Source organism: Moschus berezovskii, chromosome 14 (genome assembly GCF_049115385.1).
Source record: "Moschus berezovskii isolate FMDL1 chromosome 14, NW_MosBer_1.0, whole genome shotgun sequence".
Lineage (NCBI taxonomy): Eukaryota > Metazoa > Chordata > Mammalia > Artiodactyla > Moschidae > Moschus > Moschus berezovskii.
The window spans coordinates 52,940,341-52,955,540 of NC_142473.1; the positions used below are offsets into that span (position 1 = coordinate 52,940,341).

The 15,200-nt window shown below is 40.2% G+C and overlaps 1 protein-coding gene across 1 annotated transcript; it reads right to left on the reverse strand.

The window, feature by feature from the left end:
• Positions 1 to 1,249: 1,249 nt before the first annotated feature.
• On the reverse strand, positions 1,250 to 2,191 carry LOC129553941 (olfactory receptor 51V1-like). Its single transcript, XM_055422613.2, has one exon. The coding sequence runs from the start codon at positions 2,189 to 2,191 to the stop codon at positions 1,250 to 1,252; it is 942 nt and encodes a 313-aa protein (XP_055278588.2).
• Between the last annotated feature and the right edge of the window lie 13,009 nt (positions 2,192 to 15,200).

The following is a 15,200-nucleotide window of genomic DNA, read 5'->3' on the forward strand; positions in this document are numbered from 1 at the left end:
AATCAGTCCTGAATATTCTTTGGAAGGACTGATGTTGAAGCTGAAACTTCAGTTCTTTGGCCACCTGATGCAAAGAGCTGGCTCATTTGAAAAAACCCTGAAGCTGGGAAAGATTGAAGGCAGGAGGAGAAGGTGATGACAGCGGATGAGATGGTTGGATGACATCACCAACTCAATGGACATGAGTCTGAGTAAACTCTGGGAGTTGGTGATGGACAGGGAAGCCTGATGGGCTGAAGTACATGGGGCTGCAAAGAGTTGGACACGACTAAGTGACTGAACTGAACTGTTCAAAAAAATATTTAATAAAAATGTAGAATGAAGAGTATTCATGCAATAATGTCATCTTAAGAGCGTATAGAGAGATTAAGAAGACAATCTTTGCAATAGAGAAATTATCGATTTTCTTATGTCAAAATTCTTTCAATAGACTTCCATAAGGTCACTAATGGGGAAAAATAACTAGATGAAAGGGAAAGTTCTGCATTAGTTTCAGATGATACTTATATCGCCACTAGAAATGAGGAAAACCCAATTTCACTGCATCATATGTTTTGACATGCTGCTGCTGCTAAGTTGCTTCAGTCGTGTCTGACTGTGTGACCCCATAGACGGCAGCCCACAAGACTCTGCCGTCCCTGGGATTCTCCAGGCAAGAGCACTGGAGTGGGTTGCCATTTCCTTCTCCAATGCATGAAAGTGAAAAGTGAAAGTGAAATTGCTCAGTCGTGTCCGGCTCTTCGTGACCCCATGGACTGCAGCCTACCAGGCTCCTCCGTACATGCGATTTTCCAGGTGAGAGTACTGGAGTGGGTTGCCATTGCCTTCTCCGGTTTTGACATGAACATTACATAAAAGTCTAAACCATAGATGTATTTTCAAAATTTTAGTTAGTTAGAAATAGGTCTGGATGATTAAAATATTGATGAATTCAGGGTAACACAAATTTTATATGATAATCATGCTTAAAGAATATGTCCATAAAATGTAGAGACATTCATTGTCATATGCATAAGAACTAAGATTATTCTACAGCAAATTTCAGAAGCCTATCCTGGAATGTGGATCAGAAAAACTCAATTCTTACCTTTATGATTAGCAAGACATGTAAGTTCTTTATATTCAAGCCCTCATAAGAGAACAAAAAGTTATAGAAAATAGTACTCAACATGTAAATGGTTGCACAAATGGGAACTAGCATATTGTGTTTACATTATAGTATTCTTACTAATAAAAACAAAGAGTTGCACTACAGTTTCAGAGAAAACCACTTCTTCATCCTGCTTCGAATCTGTTGGGTCTTTACACTATAGATTATTGGATTCATCATGGGAGGAAAGAGAATATAGATGTTGCCCATTAGGACATGAACCAAAGGTGAGAGATGCTTTCCAAAGCGGTGTACCATAGTGAGACCAATGATGGGAATGTAGAAAACCAGGACTGCACAGAGGTGGGAGACACAGGTCTCCAGAGCCTTGAGCCTCTCTTTTCGAGATGCAATTGCCAGCACTGTATGCAAGATGAAAACATAGGAGATGAGAATAAGGACAGCATCCAACAACAAGGTACATATCACCAAAGCCAGGGCATAGAAGCTATTGAAGCGAATATCAGAGCAGGCCAGCCGGAGTAGATCCTGGTGCAGGCAGAAAGAATGAGAGAGAATGTGGGGTCTGCAGTAAGGAAAGAACTTCAAACGGATAATGACAGGAAGAATAGACAAAGAGCTTCTTGTTAAAATGGTCACCATGAAGTAAATGATCCTGCTATTAGTCAGAATGGATGTATATCTCAGAGGACTGCAAATTGCTATAAAGCGATCAAAAGCCATGGCAAGAAGGACTCCAGACTCCATGAAAGATAGTCCATGAACAAAATAGGTCTGGGAAATGCAGGCATCTAGACCAATCTCCTGGCTGAGCCCCCATATAGTCCCCAGCACCGTGTATACTGTGGACAACCCCATGAACAGGTCAGTGAGGGCCAGCATGGCCAGGAAGTAGAACATGGGCTCATGCAGGCTTGGCTCAGTATGAACCACATGCAGCACCAGGCAGTTTCCCAGGAAAACCACAGCATAGATCAAAGTAAAGGGAATTGAAAACCAGGGATAGTGTTGTTCTAGGCCAGGGAACCCCGTGAGAATGAATATCGAAGAGTTGATATTGGAAGCAGAAGAAGTAGACATGAATATTTGAAAAATGATTTCCAAGTTAAAATAAATATTTATTCACAGCTTTGTTTAAACTGGCTGCTGCCCATGAGAAAAGTCAGATATAACACAGCTTCTTGGATTATCATCCAGGGAAATTTGATTGCAGAATCCCAGGGAGTGTCAACTCTGTATTAGAAATTACAGCACAAGATGACTTCATAGGAACCTCCTTGGCATTAGTCTCAGAAGTTAGAGAAGATAATCAAGATCCTGATGATTTTAGGCAGAGTAAGTCATAAACTTCATTCCCTTTCAGTCTTTCTGAGAGACTGGCAGCACACAAGCCAGGTGACAGTGACTGCAGTTATTGAGAACACAGTGCTGTCTTGCTCTACTGCTCCTGAGAAGCCTCGGCACACTCTCTCCATCCCAAGTCCTTGACCCAGGCAATCAGAGTGTTCACATTTATGAGGAAGGAAAGAAGAGGACTGATTGTGTGAGGCCAGTGAACCTATGCTCCTGGGATACCAGTGTTCCCTCGGGTGAATGATGCAAGTGAGAGATTCTGTGTGGTCACTTAGAAACTAGTAGTTCCCTGGAAATGTGAGGAATAGACGAATAACTGCATTTTCCAGGGAGTCCACAACTCTTTTCTAATCTTCAGTTCAGTTCAGTTGCTGAGTCGTGTCCGACTCTCCACGACCCCATGAATCACAGCATGCCAGGCCTCCCTGTCCATCACCAACTCCCGGACTTCACTCAAACTCATGTCCACAGAGTCGACAGGAACATAATTGAATGGACTGAAAATTCAACACTTACTCAAAAGGAGAAGGCAAAACATGAACATTCAATGGGAAAATAGAATCTCAGCATTCTGAAGCATTTTTCTTGACTCATTTTTACTCTGAAATAAGAAATATGTTTTAGTAAGGCTTATTTATTGCTTTATTATTTATTTATTTATTCATCATTTATTGCTTATTTATTATTTATTGCTTTATTGTTAAAGAGATAGAAATACCAGACCATCTTACCTGCCTCCTGAGAAATCTGCATGCAGGTCAGGAAGCAATAGTTAGAACTGGACATGGAACAACAGACTGGTTCCAAATTGGGAAAGAAGTATATCAAGGCTGAATATTGTCAACCTGCTTATTTAAACTACATGCAGAGTACATCATGAAAAACTCAGGGCTGGATGACACACAAGTTGGAATCAAGATTGCCAGGAGAAATAGCAATAACCTCAGATATGCAAGTGACACCACCCTTATGGCAGAAAGCAAGGAAGAACTAAAGAGCTTCTTGATGAAAGCAAAAGAGAGTGAAAAACCTGGCTTAAAACTCAACATTCATGGCAGAAGATCATGGCATGCAGTCACATCATTTCTTGGCAAATAGGTGGGGAAACAATGGAAACAGTGAGAGATATAATTTTCTTGGGCTCCAAAATCACTGCAGATGATGACTGCAGCCATGAAATGAAAAGACTCCTGCTCATTGGAAGAAAAACTATGACCAACTTAGACAGCATATTAAAAAGCAGAGACATTACTTTGCCAACAAAGGTCCATCTAGTCAAAGCTATGGTTTTTTCAGAAGTCATGTACGGATGTGTAAGTTGGACTATAAAGAAGGATTGGCACCAAAGAATTGATGCTTTTGAATTGTGTTGTTAGAGAAGACTCTTGAGAGTCCCTTGGACTGGACAGAGATCCAACCAGTCAATTCTAAAGGAAATTGGTCCTGAATATTCATCGGAAGGACTGATGCTGAAACTGATGCTCCAATAATCTGGCCACCTGATGCAAAGAATTGACTCAATGGAAAAGACCCTAATGCTGGGAAAGATTGAAGGCAGGAGTAGAAAGGGAAAACAAAGGATGAGATGGTTGAACAGCATCACCGACTCAATGGACATAAGTTTGAGTAAGCTCCAGGAGTTGGTGATAGATAGGGAGCCTGGCATGCTGCAGTTAATGAGGTCGCAAAGAGTTTGACATGACTGAGCAACTGAACTGATTTATTGTTTTCCTCTAAATTTCTTCATTTTTTACGTTGATCGTTCTCTCTTCTGAACTATAGCAAAATATGTCTCCTTTTTGACAGGCATAATAAAAAGAACAATATATTAAAATTTTTTGAAAATATGCTATAATAATGACACACATTTGGACTTCACAGGTCGTGCTAGTGGTAAGAATACACCTGCAATGCAGGGGACATGGATTTGATTCCTGGGTGGAGAAGACCCCCAGAGGAGGAAATGGCAACCTACTCTGGTATTCTTGCCTGGAAAATTCCTTAAACAGAGGAACCTGGCAGGTTACAGTTCATGGGGTTGCAAAAATCAGATGAGACTGAGCACATACACATATTGCTGAAACATTCAATTATGGTTAATTATACTTAGTTCATCATGCACTTATCTACAGAATACTTAATGTATTTTCTCATCTTCATATGTGTATAATTATTGTCAAGTGCTGTATACGAAATTTTAGATAACTTTTATTCAATTTATTTCTCTGAGACAATTCAGTAAATCTTTTCCTGTTTAAAAGTTTTAAATATAACACACATAACAGTTTTCCTGATTCATTTAGAGTAAGCTTCTTATCTGATGTCTCACGATCCTCAAATTCTTTAGCATGTGTTTTCTACAAATAATGACAGTCTCCTACATGACAATAATACAACCATCAAATCATGAAATTAACACCGACACATTACGATCATTGAATTTGTAAAACCCAATGCAACTTTCTCCAATTGTACCATTAATGTAACTTGTATTTTTAAAAATCTGGTTCAGAATTATGTGTATGTATTAGTATTAATAGTTCTGTTATTTTAGTCTCTTCTCTGATACATCCTCAAACTTGTCTTGTTTTATATGACACAAACTTGAACATCACAGGTCATGTATTATGTAGAATGTCCCTCAGTGGGGTTTGTTTGATGGGTCCTCAAGGTTAGATTCCAATTATGCAGGAATGCTATGGTTGTCAGTCTCTTTCCTTCCCATGCATCTGTTTCAGGTTATGCCTGTTATGAATTTGCCCCATTGTGGATGATTATCTTGTCAGGTGGGGTTGGCCACGGTTTGTCTCTATAGTGTTACATATTTTCTTTTGGCATTTAATGAGTATTTTAGGGGAAAGAATATTCGCTATCATCTTTTTTATTGTTCAACTTAATGTTGATTTTATAACGTTCCAGATTTGGCTAATGGGGGCACCGTAATCAGGTTTTGGCATGTTTTTGACTTATGTTCATTATTCTTGGAGCACTTCTTTGGTTTTTGGTACAACAGTGTATTCAATGTACTTTCACTAACCTGGCCCTGGAATCATCCATTTTCCCAAGAAGTTATGGCTCTTTTTCATACAGATCACTATTTAGAAGCTGAAATTTGCATTCTAGATAGGTCATTTATACTGGATAATCAGTGCTCCTATTGGTTCTTTCAGGGGCATTCAGTTCAGTTCAGTTCAGTCTCTCAGTCGTATCCGACTCTCCACGACCCCATGAATCACAGCACACCAGGCCTCCCTGTCCATCACCAACTCCCAGAGTTCACTCAAACTCATGTCCACAGAGTCGGTGATGCCATCCAGCCATCTCATTCTCTGTCGTCCCCTTCTCCTCCCGCCGCCAACCTTTCCCAACATCAGAGTCTTTTCCAGTGAGTCAACTCGTCGCATGAGGTGGCCAAAGTATTGCAGTTTCAGCTTTAGCATCAGTCCTTCCAATGAACACCCAGGATTGATCTCCTTTAGAATGGACTGGTTGGATCTCCTTGCAGTATAAGGGACTCTCAAGAGTCTTCTCCAGCATCACAGTTCAAAAGCATCAATTCTTCGGCGATCAGCTTTCTTCACAGTCCAACTCTCACATCCATACATGACTACAGGAAAAACCATAGCCTTGACTAGACGGACCTTTGTTGGCAAAGTAATGTCTCTGCTTTCTAATATACTATCAAGGTTAGTCATAACTTTCCTTCCAAGGAGTAATCAGGGGCATTAGCTAGGTATTAAATCTACCTACTTATACCGAGATGCCTGCTCCTGCAGTGCAGACGCGAGACGCCGGCTCTGGTGCAACGGACCACAAGCAGAAGCGTGGCCGAGAAGAGCTACCCTACGCCCGAGGTCAGGGCAGTGGCTGAGAGGAGCTACCCCACGCCGGAGGTCAAAGGCAGCGGCCGAGAGGAGCTACCCCACATCCAAGAGGCGGTGGCTGCCAGGGCGCAAGAGGGCCGAGAGGAGCTACTCCACCTTCAAGGTCAGGAGGGGCGGCCTTGAGGAGATACCCCTCGTCCAAGATAAGGTGAAGCAGCTGTGCTTTACTGGAGCAGCTGTGAAGAGATATCCCACGACCAAGGTAAGAGAAACCCAAATAAGATGGTAGGTATTTCGAGGGGGCATCAGAGGGCAGATACACTGAAATCATAATCACAGAAAACTAGTCGATATGATCACATGGACCACAGCCCTGTCTAACTCAATGAAACGAAGCCATGCCATGTGGGGCCACCCAAGACGGGCGGGTCATGGTGGAAAGGTCTGACAGAAAGTGGTCCACTGGAGAAGGGAATGGCAAACCACTTCAGTATACTTGCCTTGAGAACCCCATGAACAGTATCAAAAGGCAAAATGATAGGATACTGAATGAGGAATTCCCAAGTCAGTAGGTGCCCAGTATGCTGCTGGAGATCACTGAAGAAATAACTCCAGAAAGAATGAAGGGATGGAGCCAAAGAAAAACCAATAACCAGTTGTGGATGTGACTGGTGATAGAAGCAAGGTCCAATGCTGTAAAGAGCAATATTGCATAGGAACCTGGAATGTTAGGTCCATGAATCAAGGCAAATTGGAAGTGGTCAAAGAGGACTTGGCAAGAGTGAACGTCGACATTCTAGGAATCAGTGAACTAAAATGGACTGGAATGGGTAAATTTAACTCAGATGACCTTTATATATACTACTGTGGGCAGGAACCCTTTAGAAGAAATGGAGTAGCCATCATGGTCAACAAAAGAGTCCAAAATCAGTACTTGGATGCAATCTTTAAAAAGACAGAATAATTTCTGTTCGTTTCCAAGGCAAACCATTCAGTATTACAGTAATCCAAGCCTATGCCCCAACCAGTAACACTGAAGAAGCTGAAGTTGAACGGTTCTATGAAGACCTACAAAACCTTTTAGAACTAACACCCAAAAAAGATGTCCTTTTCATTATAAGGGACTGGAATGCAAAAGTAGGAAATCAAGAAACACATGGAGTAACTGGCAAATTTGGCCTTGGAGCAGGAATGAAGCAGGGCAAAGGCTAATAGAGTATTGCCAAGAGAACGCCCTGGTCATAGCAAACACCTTCTTTCAACAACACAGAAGAAGACTCTACACATGGACATCACCAGATGGTCAACACCGAAATCAGATTGATTATATTCTTTGCAGCCAAAGATGGAGAAGCTCTATACAGTTAGCAAAAACAAGACCAGGAGCTGACTGTGGCTCAGATCATGAACTCCTTATTGCCAAATTCAGACTGAAATTGAAGAAAGTAGGGAAAACCACTAGACCATTCAGATATGACCTCAATCAAATCCCTTATGATTATACAGTGGAAGTGAGAAATAAGTTTAAGGGACTGGATCTGATAGATAGAGTGCCTGATGAACTATAGACAGAGGTTCGGGACATTGTACAGGAGACAAGGACCAAGACCATCCCCATGGAAAAGAAATGCAAAAAAGCAAAATGGCTGTCTGAGGAGGCCTTACAAATAGCTGTGAAAAGAAGAGAAGCGAAAAGCAAAGGAGAAAAGGAAAGTTATAAGCATCTGAATGCAGAGTTCCAAAGAATAGCAAGGAGAGATAAGAAAGCCTTCTTCAGAGATCAATGCAAAGAAATAGAGGAAAACAACAGAATAGGAAAAACAAGAGATATTTTCAAGTAAATTAGAGATACCAAGGGAACATTTCATGCAAAGATGGGATCGATAAAGGACAGAAATGGTATGGTCCTAACAGAAGCAGAAGATATTAAGAAGAGGTGGCAAGAATACACAGAAGAACTGTACAAAAAAGATCTTCATGACCAAGATAATCACGATGGCGTGAACACTCACCTGGAGGCAGATATCTTGGAATGTGAAGTCAAGTGGGCCTTAGAAAGCATCACTACGAACAAAGCTAGTGGAGGTGATGGAATTCCAGTTGAGCTATTTCAAATCCTGAAAGATGATGCTGTGAAAGTGCTGCACTCAATATGCCAGCAAATTTGGAAAATTCAGCAGTGGCCACAGGACTGGAAAAGGTCGGTCTTCATTCCAATTCCAAAGAAAGGAATGCCAAGAATGCTCAAACTACTGCACAATTGCACTCATCTCACATGCTAGTAAAGTCATGCTCATAATTCTCCAAGCCAGGCCTCAGCAATATGTGAACTGTGAATTTCCAGATGTTCAAACAGGTTTTAGAAAAGGCAGAGAAGCCAGAGATCAAATTGCCAACATCCGCTGGATCATGGAGAAAGCAAGAAAGTTCCAAAAAATCATCTATTTTTGCTTCATTGACTATGCCAAAGCTTTTGACTGTGTGGATCACAATAAACTGTGGAAAATTCTGAAAGAGATGGGAATATCAGATCACCTGACCTGCCTCCTGAGAAATCTATACTCAGGTCAGGAAGCAACAGTTAGAACTGTTCATGGAACAACAGACTGGTTCCAAATAGGAAAAGGAGTACGTCAAGGTTGTATATTGTCACCCTGCTTATTTAACTTATATGCAGAGTAGATGAAGATTGCCGGGAGAAATGTCAACAACCTCATATATGCAGATGACACTACCCTTATGGCAGAAAGTGAAGAGGAACTCAAAAGCCTCTTGATGAAAGTGAAAGAGGAGAGTGAAAATTTTGGCTTGAAGCTCAACATTCAGAAAACTAAGATCATGGCATCTGGTCCCATCACTTCATGGGAAATAGATGGGGAAACAGTGTCAGACTTTATTTTTTTGGCCTCCAAAATCACTGCGGATGCTGATTGCAGCCGGGAAATTAAAAGATGCTTACTCCTTGGAAGGAAAGTTATGACCAACCTAGATAGCATATTAAAAAGCAGAGACATTACTTTGCCAACAAAAGTCCTTCTATCAAGGCTATGGTTTTTCCCGTGGTCATGTATGGATGTGAGAGTTGGACTGTGAAGAAAGCTGATCACCGAAGGATTGATGCTTTTAAATTGTGTTGCTGGAGAAGACTCTTGGGACTCCCTTGGACTGCAAGGAGATCCAACCAGTCCATTCTAAAGGAGATCAATCCTGGGTGTTCATTGGAAGGACTGATGCTAAAGCTGAAACTGCAATACGTTGGCCACCTCATGCGACGAGTTGACTCACTAGAAAAGACTCTGATGCTGGGAGGGATTGGTGGTGGGAGGAGAAGGGGTCGACAGAGAATGAGAATGCTGGGTGGCATCACCAACTTGATGGACCTGAGTTTGAGTGAACTCCGGGTGTTGGTGATGGACAGGGAGGCCTGGTGTGCTGTGATTCATGGGGTCACAAAGTGTCCTACATGACTGAGCAACTGAACTGAACTGAACTGAACTTATACTGAAAACCTTGAGTCCACATTTATACAGCTAATTCTCATTATTCATGGTAGTTATGTTCTATAAAGTTGCCAGATACACTGAACTGGTGACCACAGTAATATTATTTCTAGGGGAAATACAAGTGTAGGTTTCTACAAGCCCTGGTCACAGCATCTTTGCAGGTTTTGCTTTTGACAGCTTTGTGCATATAATAGCATAACAGAACTACTGTTATGTTATATAAATTCACTTGCCCATTACTCTATATAACAAGCCAGTCTCATAAGCACTGAAAACTAGTTCATGCACAAAACTCTTTCCCTATATAACACTTAGCAGATATTTTCAGTGAAGGCAATGGCAAGCCACTCCAGTGCTCTTGCCTAGAAAATCCCATGGGTGGAGGAGCCCAGTAGGCTGCAGTCCATGAGGTCGCTAAGGGTCGGACATGACTGAGCAACTTCACTTTCACTTTTCACTTTCACACATTGGAGAAGGAAATGGCAACCCACTCCAGTGTTCTTGCCTGGAGAATCCCAGGGATGGGGAGCCTGGTGGGCTTCTGTCTATGGGGTCACACAGAGTCGGACACAACTGAAGTGACTTAGCAGCAGCAGCAGCAGCAGATATTTTAAAAATATCTTCCTGACTTCTGAGGGAGCACGTTTCAGAGCCCTGTGTCCCCCACAACGACCAATACCTCGACTCCAAGTTTACTTTCAGCATTTGGAGGCCCAGTGGCCTCCTCTCCGTGCATTTAACCCAGGTCACAATGTGAGTGAAAACACCTCAAGCCCAGCAGTCGTGGGATGTAAAGTGCACTGGAGGAAGAGGACAGTGCATGTTGGCAGTTCCAGTGAGAGCTCTGAGGAGTGGCCTGTAAGGGATGCCAAGAAGATTGTTGAGGTCAAGGGTTCCACAAGAGTTCTACAATGTGCTTTATGAAGATAGGCACTGGGTTTTCTATGAAACTGGATAGGATTCAAATCCCATATCTGTCTTCTATGAAGCTGTGACCTGAGGAACTACCTGCATCATACATCAATAAGCTCAAGCCCTGAGCCATTGGAGTGGGAACACTGATTCAAAGACCCTAGACTACCAGAGAACTAATGTTAAGGAGTATCAAATAGCAAGAACTCACACAAAGGAAATCACTTGAATACAAGACCCAGCATCACCCAACCACCAGTAGCACCCTGTGCAGGAGGCCTAATTTAAGCAACAAACAAAGCAAAAATACAAACCCAAGCATCAGCAGACAGGATTACCACCTCACTCAGTCTTGCCCATAAGAGGAAAACGAAAAAAACCTCAGCACAAGTCTCACCCTATACGAAGCTTACACAAATGACTGGACCAAATTTAGGAGGGCAGAAACCAAAGGAAGAAAGGATTCAACCTTCTTCAAGGAAAGAATTTGATCTGAAGCCTGGGAAAAGAAGACCTCAAACACAATAAGGTAAAAATAAATAGTGACAAAGCAGAGAAATACTACACAAATGAAGGAACAAACTAGAGACACAGAAGTTCAAATAGATGAAGAGGAAATAGGCAAACTGCCTGAAAAAGAATTCAGAATAATAATAGTAAAGCTGATCACAAACCTTGAAAACAAAATGGAGAAAATGCAAGAATCAATTAACAAAAAAAAACAGAAGAATTAAAAAATAAACATACAGAGGCAAACAACACATTGCTGCTGAAATTAAAAATATTCTAGAAGGAATCAATAGCAGAATATTTGAAGCAGAACAAATCAGTGAACTGGAAGATAAAATGGTGGAAATAAATTATAAAGAGCACAATAAAGTAAAAATATTTAAAAGAACTGAGAACAGTCTCAGAGACCTCTGGGACAATATCAAATGCACCAACATTCTAATTATAGGGGTCCCAGAAGAGGAAGAGAGAAAGAAAGGGTATGGGAAAAATTTTGAAGTGATTAGAGTTGAAAATTTCCCCAACATGGAAAAGGAAATAGCCAATCAAGTCCAAGAGGCACAAAGAGTCCCATACAGCATAAATCCAAGGAGAAACACACCAAGACACATACTAATCAAACTAGCAAAGACCAAACATAAAATAAAAGAATATTAAAAGTAGCAAGAGATAAGCAACAAGTAAAATATAAGGGAAACCCCATATGCTTAACAACTGATCTTTCAACAGAAACTCTGCAGGCCAGAAGGGAATTGCAGGATATATTTTAAGAACTGAAAGGGAAAAAATCTACAACCAAGATTACTGTTCCCAGCAAGGGTCTCATTCAAATTTGATGGAGAAATAAAAAACATTTCAGATAAGCAAAAGTTAAGAAATTTCAGTACCACCAAACCAACTTTACAAACGTTAAAGAGAATATGTAGTCAGGAAATACAAGAGAAGAAAAAAAGATCTACAAAATCAACCCAAATAATTAAGAAAATGGCAATAGGGACATATATATCAATAATTACTTTAAACATAAATGAACTAAATGCTCCAACCAAAAGACACAGACTGGCTGAAAGGATACAAAACCAAACCCATAAATATGCTGTCTACAAGAAACCTACTTCAGACCTAAAGATACATATAGATGGAAAGTGAGAGGATGGAAAAATATATTCCATGCAAATGGGAAGCAAAAGAAAGCTGGAGTAGTGATCTTCATAACAGATAAAATAGAACTTAAAGAATATTACAAGAGATAAGGAAGGACACTGCATAATGATAAAGGGATCAATCCAAAGAGGAAGGCATAGCAATTGTAAATATCTATGCATCCAACATAGGAGCACCTCAATACATAAGACAAACACTAACAGACATAAAAGGAGAAGTTGACAATAACACAATAATAGTAGGAGACTTTAACACCCCACTGATACCAATGGACAGATCATCAAAACAGAAAATTAATAAGGAAACACAAATCTTAAATGACCCACTAGATGAGGTGGATCTCTTTGATATCTTCAGGGCATTCCATCCAAATGCAGAAGAATACACCTTCTTCTCAAGTACACATGGAACATTCTCCAGGATAGACCACATCTGGATCACAAATCAAGCCTCAATGAATTAAAAACAATGGAAATTGTACCAAGCATCTTCTCTGATCACAACACTCTGAGACTAGTTATTAATTTCAAGAAAAAAGCTGCAAGTAAAACAAACACATGGGTATTAAACAACAGGTTTCTAAATATTCAACAGCTTACTGAAGAAATCAAAAGGGAAATAAAATAATTCTAGAAACAAATAACAATGAAAACACAGCAACTCAAAACCTATGGGATAAAGCAAAAGCAGTCCTAAGAGAGAAGTTTATAGCAATACAATCCTGCCTCAAGAAACAAGAAAAGCATCAAATAGACAACCTACCTTTACACCTAAAACAACTGGAAAAAGAACTAAAAAACCCCAGAATTAGTAGAAAAAAGATCATAAAAATCCGAGCAGAAATAAGTGAAAAAGAAATAAAAGAAACAATAGTAAAGATAAATAAAACTAGAGGCTGGTTCTTGGAGAAGATAAACAAAATTGACAAACCTTTAACCAGACTCATCAAGGAAAAAAGAGAGAAGAATCAAATCAACAAAATTAGAAATGAAAAGGGAGAGGTTACAACAGATAATGCAGAAATACAATGGAGTACAAGAGATTGTTATGAAAAACTATATGGCAATAAAAATAGATAACCTGGAAGAAATGGACAGATTCTTAGAAAAATTCAATCTTCCAAGACTGAACCAAGAAGAAATAGAAATCATGAACAACTCAGTTACAAGCACTGAAATTGATGCTGTGATCAAAAATCTCCCAAAAAAACAAAAGTCCAAGACCAAATGGATTCACAGGAGAATTCTATCAAATATTTAGAGAAGAGCTAATGTCTATCCTTCTAAAACTCTTTCAAAAAATGGCAGAGAAAAGAATACTTCCAAACTCATTCTACGAAGCAACCATCATCTGATGCCAAAAGAAAAAAAAGACAACACACAAAAAGACAACTATAGGCCAATATCACTGATGAACATAGATACAAAAATCCTCAACAAAATTTTAGCAAACAGAATTCAGCAACACATCAAAAAGCTCATACACCATGATCAAGTTGAGTTTATATCAGGGATGTAAGGAAGGACTGATGCTAAAGCTGAAACTCCAATACTTTGGCCACCTCATGCGACAAGTTGACTCACTGGAAAAGACTGTGATGCTGGGAGGGATTGGGGGTGGGAAGAGAAGGGGATGACAGAGAATGAAATGGCTGGATGGCATCACCGACTCGATGGACATGAGTTTGTGTGAACTCCGGGAGTTGGTAATGGACAGGGAGGCCTGGCGTGCTGTGATTCATGGGGTCGCAAAGAGTCAGACACGATTGAGCAACTGAACTAACTAACTAAGGCTACTTCAGCATATGCAAATCAATCAATGTGACACACCATATTAACAAATTGAAAGGTAAAAACTATATGATAATCTCAATAGATTCAACAAAAGCATTTAACAAAATTCAGCACCCATTATGGTTAAAACTCTTCAAAAAATGGGCATAGAAGGAACATACTTCAACATAGTAAAGGCCATATATCATAAGCCTACAACAAACTTTATTGTCAATGGTGAAAAACTGAAAGCATTCCCCCTAAGATCAGGAACAAGACAAAGGGGTCCACTTTCACAACTATCATTCAACATAGTTCTGGAAGTCCTAGCTACAGCAATCAGAATAGAAATATAAAGAAAGAAATAAGAGAAATCCAGATCAGAAAGGAAGAAATTCAACTCTCACTGTTTGCAGATGACATGATACTGCACATACAAAACCCTAAAAACAGTATCAGAAACGTACAAGAGATAATCAGTGAATTTAGCAAAGTTGCAGGATATAAAATCAATACACAGAAATCACTTGCATTTCCATATACTAACAATGAAAAACCAGAAAGAGAAATTATGGAATCAATCCCATTCACCATTGCAACATAAAGAATTAAATATCTAGGAATAAACTTACCTAAGAAGACAAAAGAACTGTACACAGAAAATTATAAGATACTAATGAAAGAAATCGAAGACAAAATAAACAGATGGAGAGATATTCCATGTTCCTGAGTTGGAAGAATCAATATACTACCAAATGCAATCTACAGATTCAACGCTGCTGCTGCTAAGTCACTTCAGTCGTGTCTGTGTGACCCCATAGACAGAAGCCCACCGCGGCTCCCCCGTCCCTGGGATTCTCCAGGCGAGAACACTGGAGTGGGCTGCCATTTCCTTCTCCAATGTGTAAAAGTGAAAACTGAAAGTGAAGTCGCTCAGTTGTGTCCGACCCTTAGTGACCCCATGGACTGCAGCCTACCAGGCTCCTCCATCCATGGGATTTTCTAGGCAAGAGTACTGGAGTGGCTTGCCATTGCCTTCTCTGGATTCAAT

Excerpts from the sequence above, each read along its gene's own strand:
- LOC129553941 (XM_055422613.2), bottom strand. The coding sequence starts at position 2,191 with ATGTCTACTTCTTCTGCTTCCAATATCAACTCTTCGATATTCATTCTC.